This window comes from Adiantum capillus-veneris, chromosome 3 (genome assembly GCF_014529385.1).
Source record: "Adiantum capillus-veneris isolate H3 chromosome 3, ASM1452938v2, whole genome shotgun sequence".
Lineage (NCBI taxonomy): Eukaryota > Viridiplantae > Streptophyta > Polypodiopsida > Polypodiales > Pteridaceae > Adiantum > Adiantum capillus-veneris.
In genome coordinates, this window is record NC_140933.1 from 71,606,389 (window position 1) to 71,622,536 (window position 16,148).

Below are 16,148 nucleotides of genomic sequence, written 5' to 3' on the forward strand. Positions count from 1 at the left end.
TGGGCTGCTCATGGCCAGCGTTGCTTCCTTTGGTGTTAATGCTCTAGCGCTACTTAATTGCCTTGCTTGATTGCAATCCCTTGAGGTTCCCTGCTTCACTTGCTCGATTGTGCAGACCTAATTTGCTCCAATGCCTTTGCACAAGAAATCTTCTCATGTAGGAAATCTTTCTCAGTGTTTTACATACAATGCATAACATATGAGCTTCTGCTCGAGAGGCACCGCATACCTAGCTAGGTATGCGGCTCCTCCCTCAAAGAACCTCATGATGTTGAGGTAAGTCACAATGTGGGAAATATTGTGAGAATTTGTCCAAGATTTCTTGTGTTGATTTGTACTGCAAGGCTTGATTGCACTTCGATTGCAATACTTAGCTCTACAAAGATCTTCAAGCTTTGCTTGATAGTTGCACACTGTCGATTCTCTCTCTACTTGTTTCTATTGGTGCAGACCCAATTCCCTCTCTTATTTCTCAATTCTCAATTCCTCTCAATATTCTTTACCTTGATTGTGTAAAACTGAATTTTACAATGAAGAAAGGAGAGCTATTCCATGTGGCAGCAATTGATTTGTTAGTCTCTTAAAAAGGGATTGAGGATCTCTTGGAGAGAGAGAGAGAGAGAGAGAGAGAGGGAGGGGAGGGGGGGGAAGCAAAGGTGTGAAGAGTGATAATAGGGAAGGAGAGGGAATCTCTAGAGAGTGAAGAAAGCAAGGGCTAAAAAAAAAAAGCAAGAGCTAATTATTAAAAAATAAATAAAAGTAGATATGGTGATGCGAACGGCCTGCATGAGCAAAGGGGATGAAGAAGAGCAGCAACAAGCTACATTAAGGTACCAAGCTCTACTTTTTGCAACTGTGTGTGTGTGTGTGTGTGTGTGTGTGTGAGAGAGAGAGAGAGAGAGAGAGAGAGAGAGAGAGACTCTAAGACCATGATTATCAAAAGTAGTGTAGGTAATCGTAGGCATGAATGTGTCAGCCGAAATGTTGGCAGAAGCCGCAGAAGGGATGACAATGGCAAAACACATACTAGTGGGAAGATGGTCGAGCATTGTAAGAAAGGTCTATGAGCCGATCCATCCAAGATTGTGCTTTGATGCAAATGACCAATACCAAAGGTTCACTCATATTTCGTATTTTGATTTTTTTCTCTATGTGATCTCAAAAGTACTTAGATTACATCATGTACACATTAAAGCAACGAATTTACATTATTTTTATTAAAAGGATTGTAGATAAAGGTGACAAGGACTCATAACAAACAAAGGGAGACATGGACAATACACCACAACATGGCAACATGGAATTATACATGTCTTCATAAAACACAGGTAATAAGTTCTTCCTTGTACAACTATAGTATTTTTACAAACTATAAAGTCCCTTCAACACTCGAGGAGAAGCATAAGTCCCCCTTCAACACTGGAGGGGATAAAAGTGGCGGGGGAAGGACACGTTCCCTACGGTATTATTATAAATGTCAAAAATGGTGCCAGCTCCACACCATACACATATATGTATGGTTTTTTTTTTTTAATGGGCACAAGATGCACGAAATGCATCTCTTTCCATCTTTATTATAATGTGCAAATTTCACCTCCATACGTCTTTAAATGAAAAATCTCAGTTGTGATGCGAGGTCATAGAGTTTTTGGCAAAATCTTCGAGGAAAGATACAATGGAGCCATCATCACAAGCTATGTCATGCTATAAAATCCACACCACTATCACTTTATTAATTCTTACCATATACATTGTGAAGCAATCAAGGCAAACTAGTTGAGAGATGAGCTCCAACCTTCGAGATCCATCGAGTCTCCTCTTGATGCCACTGATCCCCCTCGATCTTTGCCATATCCGCACCAAACCGCCTGTGATCTGACGTTGGCAAACATCGAGCTTCTTCCCTACTAAGGGAGCACCACCGAATGTCGTGGCCCTGATACCAGTTGAAAGTGTGCGCTGGAGTGCATGTGCGTACGAGGAAAGGGAGATGGAGAAGAGAGTGCATTGTGTCACGTGTGGGTGGAGCACACCTCTAAGTAAGGAGCTCCTTATTCTTTGTATATGTACAAAGATAAGGAAAGTGTATGCAATGGGTGGCCGGACACCGGGTGTCCAGCCCCGTGTGAAGACACCTTGCCTTTACCCCAGCAAAGTGGATCCAAAAACGTGGGAAAGAGTCTTGGCTCAACAAAGTTTTACATAGGAACCTAGGGCCAAAACTCTATGATGAACCCATAGGAAACTATGGGAGGCTCCGTTTGATATTCATTGTCTCTCCAGTGTTCGGGAAAAATCATTTTCACAAACATACAAAAATCCCTCCAAGACAAATCTGAACCGGAAATTTTACAATACTAGCAAGTTATTTTGCAAAATTACACTATTTTTCATGTATTTTAAGCAAAATTTTCTCCTTCTTGCCCTCCCCTCAACCAACTACTTTGATTTTGCAACCGGCTCAAGGCTAAGCTGAGGCACACTTTTCCCGAACACTGTGTATCTCCCTATTGCACTCTCGTTGGCTCTCCCTCTCCACGTTGATTGCACTACAAAGCCCAAAAAACATTCCTTGCTTCCAAAATCCTCACACTCGTCTCAAGAAAATGAAACTCAATGGCATGTGTAAATTAACTCGACATCCAACCTTTATTTCCCTTGGTTATGTCCTCTTTCACATTGGCCACATTCCCCTTGATAACCCCCTGAGCACATGGCCTTGAACGTTTTTACATTTTTTGCCATCACATGCTTGCTCTTGAACCACCGGTCTTGGGCCTCTTGGCTAGGTCCTCATATTACACACTCTAATTTCACACTAACCCCTTGCTAATTTCACTAACTTTTGCGACCTTACACACTAATATTTTGTTCTCTTAGACCATCTCGGACCTTCTGACCAGGTTTTTAAATTCTCCATCTTCTAACATTGTCTCTCCCTCATTGTCCTCAATGATCAAAGTAGGGAAATGTTTACAGACAAAATATTATGGATCCCATGTAGCATCTGTACGTGGAAGATCTTTCCGGGAAACTTGAAATTTCTTGGATGACACAATTTCTCGATCATTTTTTACTCCAATCTATAGTATCTTGTTTAGAATATGATCAAAATCTACTCTTCCAAGGTAATAATACCATCAATCAAATTATCATCCTTAGAAGTTTAACTTGCTGATATGAAATACTGGGTGAACTTGACAATGTGGATCACTAAGCTTTTTATGAATCTTACAAGGGCCTTAGTACCTTCATGAAATCTCGTGATATTTACTAGTCGACAAAGATGTAGACTTCACAAGAACTTGGAGAAATACTTTTTCTCCTTCTTCAAAAGCTCTAAAAGATAGCTTTTGATCTGCATAAGCTTTAGTCCTATCAATTTGTCACTAAATATATATTTTTTGGTACTAAGGATGTTTTGCATCTTAGTAAGAAAAGTTGCCACACTTGGACAACTAGTCTTAGAACCTGTATAATCCCTAGAGCTTTAGGGGTCATACAAAAACTCATGGTGATAAAGACCCACATTTGAAACATGTCTTGGCTCCACACTCTCAGAGGACAGCTCGAGAGACTCCAAGGCAGCTCCGATCGCATGCGGGAGCGCAAAGAGGCTTTCCTTCGACTTTGGCATCTTGGGCCTTTTTTCCGCATGGCCCAGGGTGTACTCAGATGGCACTACCGTCCACCTGTGTGGCTTTTCCCTCCTACCATTTCTTGGTTTAGCCTCATTGTACATATGGTGTTTTTTCATTGGGAGAGCCTCCCCATCATGGTTGTTGTAGCCCTCTCTCGAAGAGGTGGTTGTAGCCCTATGGGCAGTTTCATTAACTAATAGAAGGATCTTTTTCTCGAAAAAAAATAAAGCAGGTTTATCAAGTCACAAAGAGTACTTGATAGGCTCTTTTAATCGAAGATAATGTATCAAAGTATATAAACCTATTTTATTGGAAAGGCACTCAAGTATTACCTAGGTCTATTTTGGAATGCAAGAATGTCTTTTTGACAGCATGGGCTCCCAAAAGAAATCCTTTTAGTCACTGTTATCAAAAGTATTTGCAAGCATTGTTGTAAATTCTGCAACAATCCTTGCCTTTAAAATCTTGGAACAACTTGGCACACACATGGAATCTATACTTGTTGCTATAGAGAAACTAGGCCTTGCTAGAAACATGTGCCTTTGACCCCAAAAATAATAATAATAATAATTTCTATTTTAGAAATGGAGCTAGTGGAGGCACCACTTTGGGGGCAATTTAGAGAGTTTAAGCCTCCTAACAGGTAGGATATATCAAGGAAATGCTGCTCTGGACAAGTTTGGCTAGGTCTTAAAGTGTAATTCTTGGATTTGATAAATACATTGGATGCGGGATAAGTAGGAATGGGATGCACATATGGATGCTTGGGCAAGGATGATTCCCTAGATATCGTCTTCTGGTAGTGTAGAGGATACTACAATATGTTGGCTTACGATGTACTCCGATGTAACCATGAGTAGTATTTATGCGTTGCCATAATTATATTGGAGGATGGACTTAGATGGGAAAATTAGGAAAGGTTCTTGAGTAGGGACAAGTATTCTTGCTATTCTATCAGTGTCCACCAGAAGGAAAATCAAGTTCGTGCTATTGTATGGTGACCACCAGCAACATGCTATCTTCGTAGATGAGCATTGTTTTATATATTTTATGATGGGGCAAGCACATGTGATCTATATGGAATAGGGCTAACCATTTTTAAAGACTAGTACGGCCGGCCGCCTTCGGCGGCCTCTCTCCCTCTTTATCACGTGCAAAAGGGTTTTTTTTAGTTTTGGACTTTAGCCTTCAGGTCGTAGATTGTGACACATGTAAAGGGCTCCCCCTTCCGCCATACTATGTTAGTAGATGGAATCTGTTTGGCACAAGCAGAGGCCTTATTGGAGAGTTGGGAGGTAGAAGTTTCCAAGCGAGGTCTCAATATCAAGAGGCTTGGGATGCAAGGGGGTGGTGCACCTCCTCATGTGACTAATGATTTATTCAGGCTCTACAATGTGAGTTTTGATTGCAAAAAGAAGGTCACTGCAATAGGTTGGCTTTTAGGCGAGGAGGTTTGATCTTGGGGTGGAATTTTCAAGTACTTGAGTCATTGCACGTGTTTTTGAATGGTTAACTATTGCAACGTGCATAAAATGCCTATCGTACTACTTTTCTAGTGACTATGCATAGCTATTGGGTCTATTCCAGGTTTCATTAATAATTACCTTGCGAGATTCCTTTTTCCACCCGCGTCAAACCAAAGACTTGCGTATTTGGATGTGTTCTTGCGGTGCACTCACTCCGACCTAGATTGCTCCGCCCATTGGTGTATGTGTCCTTCTGTGCAGGCTTGCCCCCACCATCCCCTCTCACCAACCTCAATGAGGACAGCGAGTCACTATGGCCAATAGAGAGACCAGGCTCGATGGGCTCCCGTGCATAGTAATTCCCTCTCTGTTACTGCATCAAATAGAAGATGTTACTATTACTGCATTCAACTAACGCCCTTTCGACTTGTTGCAACCAGTATACCAAATATCCATCGCATGTGCTCCTGACACACACACACACACACACACACACACACACACACACACAGAGAGAGAGAGAGAGAGAGAGAGAGAGAGAGAGAGAGAGAGAGAGACGATGTCCCTGTGTTGGCAACTCTAATGGCACGGGCCCACCCAACATCTCCTTGCCCCGTCGTTTCGTCCTCGACTCTGCTTCCCCCTAGCTCCCTCTGCAATCCGATGCATGCAGATGTCATGGCTCGATTGCGTCGCATCCGCCCCTGGCTCCACTCCACGACAAAGACAAAACTCCCCGCTCTCTCTCAACACCTACTGACACGTGCCCTCTCTCCCTCTCTCTCCACGACAATGCACTTTCCTTTTGCTTTGATCTTTGGAGGGTATCTCATGAGATACCTTATAATTTGACTTGCTTACAAAAATTGTAGGGACATACTTATCCAATTTTGAAAGCAAGCTCTCCCAATTTGGAAACCCTACGATTTGAGGGTGGTGCATCTTATCATATTGGACTTTTAGGCCAAGTTAGCACATAATCTTGATAACTTACCACATAGTCTTGCCATGAAATAGTAGCTCTCAGAGCAGCACCCGGACTCGCACTACAAGCCAACGTGCAAGAGAGAGAGAGAGAGAGAGAGAGAGAGAGAGAGAGAGACTCTGGAGCCACACCCGAGCCCATCCTTGTAGATGTGCTCGATAATGTGCACTGCAAAATCTCTCTCTCTCTCTCTCTCTCTCTCTCTCTCTCTCTCTCTCTTCGTTGGATACGGAAAAACGGATACACCCCCGTCTCTCTATAGCCCAGGATAATCACTATATCCCAATCCATTAGAGTTCACCTTCAAAACTCACACAACTAACATCACGCCACACCAAATTTTGCATGTTTAAAGCCGTGCCACAACACACACCGTTTTCTCTTTCTCTCTCACACACATATAGGCTCGGGGAGGCACACGCATCTCAAACACCAGCACCAGATGATTGGAACAAAGCAAAGAGAAGAAGAGGGAAAAGAGGGAAGAAACAACAACAAATTTTGATATGGTTTGCTTCAATTTCGACAAAAACACCTTCTACAACACCATGAAAACCTACTAGCATCAACCTCGTCCCGCACAAGCACGACGAGTGCAAAAAAAACCTTGGCAATCAATGGCTTCACCTCCGCGTGACTCCCCTTGCTGAGAGAGGAATCAAAATCCCTCCATTGTTGGTACCTTCATTGGCTCCGACTCTCCTCTCCAAAGCTTCTCCCTCTTGAGATCCTCGTTGATCTCTCTTTGCTCCCAGACGAGCTCCCCCCCCCCCCCCCCCCCCCCTCCGAAATTACAAAAATCTGGCCCCTTGTAGGGCGTGTGTAGACCCCTAATCTTTAGCTGACTTTCTCTTATTTTTCTCAAGCTTGCATGCACCACTCCTTTTTTGGAGTGCCTTGGACCCCAAGGTACGTAGGAACTGCTTCATGGGAGCCCCTGGGCGTTGTCATGGCGGCGTGACAACCCCGGTGGGAGGCTTCCCTTCATAAACATTTTGGGGCACATTTTAGACATGTGAGAACGGTCCCAACTAGGGCGGCCACGTCATCACGGTCCATGACACGTTAACAAGGGATGGCAGACCTCACCGGCAACAACCCCATTGATGCATGGCAGTGCCGTCATCATAACCGACATCGAGTATGCACGCGCAAGGCAGAGACCCGTCTGCCATAGCCAACCAAGGAGCTCCAACCTCCTCATTTCAATGCTAATGCTCATGGAATGCGCCTGCCCCATACCATATACGCTGCCCTTCTATGTTCGGGCTCCACATGTGGGAGCATTGCTTGCCACGTGGCGACCCGTGAGTCTTTGCTCTCCAAAACTTTTCCAAGTCCATTAAAAACTTCAAATAAAACTTTGTTTTTTCCCCCAAATTGACTGCCTGCAGTTTGGTGCACAGGGATCCAATGACAAAGTGGTCGAAACCAGTTGAAACCCCCCACTGCTAACTTAGTATCTTGCATGCCTCACTACATTGTAACCTAACCAAACCCTCAAACAACGCGTGCCAAAGTGGCATGAAATCTCTTGATGCCATGAAATCTCTTGATGCCGTCGCGGCTGGCACCTACCGTCATTTTCAAAACCCCGTATCTTGACAATCTGATGCCCGTTTGATGAGCCGAAAATTCCATGCCCTTCATATGCCGCATGCTTTGCATACAAACCCTAGCAAGGCTCCAAAATCCTCGAATGGCACGTTGCCCGAGGCGATCAAACTGGCATAGGACTGACCCCCAATGAAACTTCGACTGCAATATCTTGGTATTCGGGGCTCCAATCGACGATCTAGAAAGATTGACATGCTCCATATGATAAGCTCTTGACACCTATATGTTGCAACTAGCTTTAACCTCTTGCAATCACTTGGCCTGTCCATTGCAGATCTGCAATGCACTCCACCTTCAAACTCAAATATCTTGCACTCTGTAGCTCCATTTGATGAGCCGTTTGGACCTATTCATTCAACACTTCAAGCTTTACATATCCGATCCAAAACCTGGCACTTTGGACATCCTTCACTTGTCATCTTGGCATGCCCTTTTGGAGCCCATATGGTCTAGAAAACCATATAAAGCATATATCTTTGCTACCAGCTGCCTGCCCAAGCTTTTCCCATCTACTCTAGCACTTTGCCATGCATCTATAAACATACACACCATTGCTTGTGCCCTCTCCTAGGGTCAACACACTTTGGCTGCACCAACGTGTTACCAAGACCATTCAATCAACATTCCTTTTACTTTTTTACTCAAAGACCGAGCATTTTCCTTTTGTCAAGCGAAAAGTATCTTCCTAGATTCTCTATAAAGAAGTGGGAGCAAAATTGAACATACATACTCATTCTAAAGTGATAATTAATTACCTACTGACATCCTGGGTCTATTCTAGGTTTCATTAATTAATTACCTTGCGAGATTCCTTTTTCCACCCACGTCAAACCAAAGACTTGCGTATTTGGATGTGTTCCTGCGGTGCACTCACTCCGACCTAGGCTGCTCCGCCCATTGGCGTTCGTGTCCTTCTGTGCAGGCTTGCTCCCACCATAACCTCTCACCAACCTCAATGAGGACAACAAGTCACTATGGCCAATAGAGAGACCAGGCTCGGTGGGCTCCCGTGCATAGTAATTCCCTCTCTGTTACTGCATCGAATAGAAGATGTTACTCTTACTGCATTCAACTAACGCCCTTTTGACTTGTTGCAACCAATATACCAGATATCCATCGCATGTGCTCCTGATACAAAGAGAGAGAGAGAGAGAGAGAGAGAGAGAGAGAGAGAGAGAGAGAGAGAGAGAGACGATGTCCCTGTGTTGGCAACTCTAATGGCACGGGCCCACACAACATCTCCTTGCCCCGTCGTTTTGTCTTCAACTCTGCTTCCCGCTAGCTCCCTCTGCAATTCGATGCATGCAGATGTCATGGCTCGATTGCACCGCATCCGCCCCTGGCTCCACTCCACGACAAAGACAAAACTCTCCACTCTCTCTCAACACCTACTGCCATGTGTCCTCTTTCCCTCTCTCTCCACGACACTGCACTTTCCTTTTGCTTCGATCTTTGGAGGGTATCTCATGAGATACCTTATAATTTGACCTGCTAACAAAATTTTTAGGGACATACTCATTGTAAAGTGATAATTTCTATTAGTGCCTTTTTGTTTTTGGAAAACTCTTTTCTCCTTCCCCATGGATTCTTCTCTCTTTGATTGCCTCAACTACGGTGCATTTTGCACTTTTTTTCCATAGTAGGAGGTAATAATTGCCTTGCACTAGGTTCTACTCCCATGCATGCTCCATGTGGGTGTTAGACATCGGAAACAAGGAGGGCTTGCCTAGACTAGGCCAAATGAAAAATTACCAAGGTGCATCACTTGTGTTTTGAGGTAATGTCCTAAAATGTGTCTTTTCTATACTCAACCTGGTTGATAGGCTTGTTGTGCATCTTTGACTCGTTAAAGATAACGTGTGGTTTGCAAATTACTTTACGTGATTTTGGGTGCTAGAGATAATATTCCATCTCTCCATTTGCACCATAACCAAGAAAGATACACTTGTGTGACTCTAGATCAATATTTTTTCGAGGGTCTTTGGACACAGGCGCATATGCTTTGCATCAAAAGACACACAAATGATCATAATGACGTTTTTTGAGGGTCTTTGGACACATGTGCGTATACCTTGCATCGAAGACACACAAATGATCATAATGTGGCTTTTTTTCTTTTTTGGACACACCAAACTCCCCACATGTGGAGGTATTTATCCCTTCCAAATATTAGCCATGTTACATGGTCGGGAAAGGGTTGTGTACCATCGAGCAAGATCCATGCGTAGGCATCATCATGGCCACCTAATTGATGTACTATGTGATGGGAGCGACGGAGAGAACTCGTAGCAACCAGCTAGGAACCTCCTCCTTGGGTGACCCACCCCACAACGAGGATGCGCTCGAGTGTCCAAGGACAAGCGCCCTAGTAGCGTGAACACCAGGTGAGCACAAGGTGGCCATTTAGAGTGTGACGCAATGGGGGATTTGAACCCACAACCTGGAGGTTGAGAGGCCAAAGCCTTACTATTATACCAACTCTTTGGGGACATAATGTGACTTTTTGCTAGACCAAGTTTTAGAAAACTATCCCTAAGTGCATATATCTTCCTAATACTAGGATGACTTGCATTGTGACTATCATGACACTCAAAAGAATTTGTTTGGGAGTGTCTAAGCCCATGTGTACACATAACATCCACTTGTGGAGTTAATATCCATCTTTGATAGAAGAATTCTTTAATCGCTATAGTTTTGGTGATGAGTTTAAATGGTGTCTAACGCTCTAGACCAAGAGTGTCGTTGCGGGTTTGCGAAACGTTAGTCCTTTTTGGGACTTTTACCTTCCGCACCCGCGAACGCTTGGCTGCTTTGGCTACAGCTCTCACCCCTTAATCGCTATAGTTTTGCTTGTGAAAAAGTAGAACCTTGTATAATGGAGATAATGTCTACACTTGAATTAGAGTGAGAAGGATCCTTTTATTAAATGCCTCCACACTTGACTACATGATGGATCGTTCTCAAACTTTCAGCAAAGAGAGGCCAAGAATTCCCCTACATATGATATTTGGTGCATGGAGGACATGGTAGAGGCACAAGGTTTGGTGATGTCATTGAGCACCATAGTGCTTTCCACCTTTGAAATATCGAAAATACATCGGATTTATTCTTCATGACATAAACCCATGTTTTTCTAGTCGCATCATCTATGAATGAAACAGATACTTGCAGGACCCAAACATCAGAATGAACCAACTCAAGTTTTTTATTTTTTCTTTCATTTCCTGATTTTTGAAATTTTACCCTCTTTTGTTTACCATAAACACAATCTTCACAGAACTCTAATTTCACTTCTTTCAAACCTGGTAGAAGCTTCTTTGTTTGAAGGATTTGCATTCCTTTGGCACTCATATGCCCAAGCCGGTAGTGCCACACCGCACTGTCAACTTCTGTAGTTGTTGCATAAGCTGAAGGTTGCGTGCTCATATTACACAAGTAAAGTGTACCGACCTTTTCTCCCTTGGCAACCACCAAAGATCCCTTTGAGATCTTCCACCGTTTGTTTCCGAATGCAGTGTTGTGACCTTCATCGTCCAATTGTCCTGTAGAGATCAAATTTTTCCGAAGAGAAGGAACATGCCTAACATCTTTAAGCTTCCATTCATTTTCGTTAGCAGTTTTAACAGAAACTGTACCTTTACCGACAATCTCACAAGCTTCATCATCTCCCAAGTATACATACCCAAAATTACCTTTGGTGTAGTCTTGGAAATGTTGCTTGTGTGGTGTCGCGTGGGATGAAGCCCCGGAATCTACTATCCAGGAATTAGACACATTGTCTAATGAGAGAATTAGAGCATCTTGCTCTACTTTATCTGCCACATTGGCCTCTGATGTTGGCTTGTTGTCTTGAGACTCGGTCTCCTTCTTCTTCTTGGACCAGCAATCCTTCTTGACGTGGCCCTTCTTGCCGCAATTCCAACAGTCAAGAACTGACTTTGTACATGACTTGCTCCGTCTTGAGCGATCACGACCCTTTTGGGTTTTGAATCTCTCCTTAGGCCTTCCTCTTGTTTCCACTGACAGTACAGCACTTGATGATTCTCATGTGCTTATCTCTCGTATTTCCTCTCTTAGGAGAACACCCACAACATCATCAAACTGAAGAGTATTTGTGCCAGAAATAGAATTACTTACAACCATCACAAGGCTGTCCCAACTATCCAGTAGAGATGATAGTATAAGGAGAGCTCGCACTTCGTCATCAAAATTGATTTTTACCGATCGAAGTTGACTTATGTTTGTGTTAAAGTCATTTAGGTGTTCTTCAACCGAACCATTCTCTGCCATCTTTAGATTGACAAGCGCTTCATAAGAAATACCTTATTGGATGCGGATGGTTTCTCGTAGAAGTCATCAAGTGACTTCATCAAGTCCTCCGTGGTCTTCATCTCCGAAACATTGAAGGCCACCGTTGACGCCAAGCTTAACCGGATTGTTCCCAGTGCCTTTCGGTCAAGGACAATCCATGCTTCATCTGCCATCGTTGCGGGCTTCTTTGCAAGACCGCCTAGTGGAAAATAGAGGTCCTTTTGGTAGAGATAGTCTTCAATCTGCATCTTCCAATGTTGGTAGTTTTTGCCGTTGAACTTCTCAATCTTGAGCTTCCCTTCCTCCGCCATAACTCCCACTTAATTCAAGGAATCCTTTCCTTGAGATAATTTAGCTATAAGCAAAAACCTTGCTCTGATACCAGTTGTTAGGAAATAAAACGTACCTAAATAGATAATTGAGTAGATTACTTAATGGAGAGAGACAGATTTACATACACGAGATTATAGAGTAGAGAGAGAGAGAAAGAGAGAGTACACACGATATACGTGGTTCACCCAAGGTGGGCTACGTCCACAGGAAAGCAGCCACTCAATGGCTTTAGTACTTCAAAACAAGAAGTAGTTTACAAAGGGATTATACCCTTAATGGAGCTCCCGCCTTGCTTCACTCTCACCACCTCACACTCACCTTGTTGCATCAACTTCACACTATGAAATGTGTGTAGAAATGGCCTCCTTTTATAGGCCAAAAGGGTTTCCCTCTCTCATGAGAGGCAGCCATGTGTAGCCGCCCTTGTGTAGATAAGTCCAAATCGGGCGGACCCTTCAATCTGCCCATGTGTGGCCGCCCTTGAGAAGACAAGCCCGCTTTTGAATTCGGCCACCGGCCATTGACTTCCGACCACCGGCCAACCGACCGGTCGTTTTCCGACCACTTTCCGGCTGCCGTCCGGCCATAATATTCCGGTGAAAAGGAATATTCCGCCCCCGAGGCCCCTAAAGTTGCCCCTGATTTTTTGGCCGTGAAAATTTTGGTTTTCAGCGAGTGATTTTCCTTCACGCACGATGGCTTCTCGTCATAATGGGGGCCTTACAAATGTGCGCTTTTACCACACAAAATTAGAAGGGTAAATCAGGCTCCATACTTAACACCCACAATGCCTCCTATCCGGTTCATGGAGTTAGAAAGATTGTGCTTACTGCTGCAAATGGAAGTTCTTTCACACTTGTTGATGCACTTTATGTACCTGGGATCAAGAAGAATATTTTATCTGCACTTGCTAGACTTGGACTTGTAGTCAAGTTTGTGGATGACAGATGTACAGTCCATGATCTCAATTTCGATAATGAAATTGTTGCATTTGGCATATTATGTCGTGGGCTATATAAGCTCACTTTGTATGACAAGTGTGCAAATGCAGTTGTGGATTCTAAGGCTATTTCAAATGCAAAACTTTGGCATGCATGTTTTGGGCATCTGAATTTTGTCAATTTGCTGCGTTTGTAAACTGGCAAAATTCAGATGCCCAAAACATCTGAATATGGTTGCTTCTTTGCCGCCTCTTGAAGCACCTGTCAATCATGTTTGTGAAGGCTTTATTTTGGGTAAAATTCAGCATTCTAAGTGTCCAAAGGATGGTTCAGTTAGGGCCACATGTAGCTTGCAGCTTGTGCATAGTGATGTTTGTGGGACCATGCAAACTCCGTCCTTGGGAATTTACTTTACTTCATGACTTTCATTGATGATTACTCTAGGCATGCATGGATATTTCCGCTTAAAGCGAAGTCCAAAGTTTTTATGTGCTTCAAACAATTTTTGGCTATGGCTTTGGCTATGGCTGAAAATATCTCAAACTGTGCTATGGGCACCCTCCGTTCGGATCGAGGGGGGTAGTCTATGTCTCATGAATTTAATGCATTTCTGGCTAGGCGTGGGATAAAACACCAATCTACAGTGCCTTATACACCCGTTTTTACAAAAAACCAATTTTGCAAAAAATTTATAGACTAAGACTTTTTCGGCCTCCCTCATGCAGAGGTGTGAAGTCTCTCACACACTTTCCTTTTCACCATTGACCACATGTCTTCCTCTACACAAGTTGCCTTGCATGTCCTAAGAGCCTTTCCACATGTAAAAACCTTTCCTTCAAGCATGAAATCTCTACACTTAGGCCTTCATAAACACATAAAACATACACATCCTAGATCTCCCTGCTTGTAATGGGACTTCGTACTTGCTTTATCACCCATGCCTACACCTGAAAGCATACACATTATTGTCTGTACCCTCTTCTAGGGTTGACAAACTTTGGCTACACCATCATTGCCCAACCCCTCATTGAACATTTATGTTCAACCAAAGTCTTTATTCATCTACAAACTGTAAACACTGGAAAACACTGTGAGAACACACCAAAAACCATATATATAGTCTTATTCCTGCTAATTGTCGTCACCCCTCAAGTTGGTTGCCCAACCCCCTGCATCATAGCAAAGCCTTCGCCTAGATCAAAGACATAACCCTGAGTGCAACCATTCATTTAGAGTAGCCTCCTGTAGAACTACACCCATGCACATAAACAGTGGTGCATATAGAATGCATGCATCAATCCTTCACCGCTCCATGCATCCACAAGCATCTAGTCCTCTTCAAATTGAGCACAATCTTGCTCACCATCTTGTTCAACAGATGAATCATCCATATCGTCACCCACCTCGAACCTATCTGGCATACCTTCCCAACCATAGAAGATGGAAATCTCCTCCAAGAACTCCTATACCTGTTGAATATCCCATTGCATAGCTGTATCCACAAGCATACTCATCACGTGTGAAGCACATACCACTTTTATAAGCTTTTCCACAGCCATACCATGTGGCTCTTCACTTGGCACAATCGGCAACACCTGCTCTTCGATCAAAGGCTTCTCTACCTGCATCAGCTTCATCTTCTCTTCCATACCTGTAAGACTCACCTCCTCTTCAAGACCATCCAAGAAAGTAGAGCCATATGGCTCCACTAACTCCTCTTGTACGTCATCTTCATGAACCAATTCTTCTAATACATGCTCTACTGCCATATTTTTAGACAAAAAAGAAGGAAGCTCACCCCATACCATTTCATCCTGGAGCATAGCATCAACAGACTCCTCCTCCTTGTAGGAATGGGCATATCCACTTTGTTCAGCTTCATCACCATCTGTCTCTGCCCTAGACGGATCCCCTGTCCACATTGCCTAGATGTACATATCAGTGAGGAAGACACATCCTTCTCTCCTAACAACAACACATGTGCGCCATGGGATTCAAACATCAAGCTATCGTGCTTGTAGCTACACTTCAGTGATGGTCCTAGGCTATGCAACCATTCCCTACCAAGTACCACATCTACCCTCTCCATATTCATAACCTGAAAATCCAAGGATGTGGAATAGCCTTGTATTTCCAACGGTACAGCTCTGACTTGAGTATCCCATATTGCGGCATCATAACCATTCATCATTGCTACCTTGTAGCGGTGGGAACTCGGAGTTTGAGACAATTTGAGTTTTTTCACTAATCCATAGTTAATGAAATTGTGAGTAGCACCGTCATCTACCAAGATGTGCACCTTGTGCCCTTGATAAGATCCGTGCATATGCTTTAACTCATGTGGACCGAAGGTCTGTTGCCACATGGAAGTTGTGATACAGCATTCATGCACCACCTCGATGTGTGTTACTTCCACCGTAGACAATCATGAGGAAGACTCAAGAGGCAGCAGTTGCACCGTGTGCACTACTTTCTCCTTGCCGTGAGCATCAAATTTCCCCTTGTGACAATCCTTTTTTCCATGGATGCTTCCCAATCATTGAAGCATAACTTCTGTTTTTCAGCCTTGTCAAAGTCCTCAGGAGCGAGAGGACCAAGAGACCCCGGAGTATGCTGTAAGGCGTGAATTCCATCCCACTTGCTGAGAAAGATATTCACCGCATCCTTATTGTGATCTCGGTCCACTCCCTTAAAAGTCGGTGGCTTGGTGTTTTTCAACAACTCGTCCACCTCCTTTGTAGTGAGAGAGTGCAAAGAGTCCAGAGAAGGACCTTGTCCATGATTAGAAGGGCCTTGCCCCTGATCGGCAACGTGCTCATGCATGTGTGTGTCAACAGGGCCCTTGGCCTGCTTC

General features: G+C 43.7%; 1 protein-coding gene across 5 annotated transcripts in view; it reads left to right on the forward strand.

Annotated features, from left to right (window-relative positions):
* Positions 1 to 11: 11 nt before the first annotated feature.
* The window catches only part of LOC147461084 (F-box protein At5g39450-like), a 163,579-nt gene continuing 147,442 nt past the window's right edge, over positions 12 to 16,148 (forward strand). Inside the window, exons 1-3 of one of the 5 annotated variants that reach the window (XM_086508716.1) lie at positions 12 to 830; positions 944 to 1,115; positions 1,225 to 1,328. In XM_086508716.1, the coding sequence (XP_086364842.1) occupies positions 1,290 to 1,328 (39 nt within the window). In that variant the 5' untranslated portion in view covers positions 12 to 830; positions 944 to 1,115; positions 1,225 to 1,289. The remainder of the gene's footprint in view (positions 831 to 943; positions 1,116 to 1,224; positions 1,329 to 16,148) is intronic. The other 4 variants (XM_086508715.1, XM_086508717.1, XM_086508718.1 and 1 more) reach the window with 4 other exon arrangements.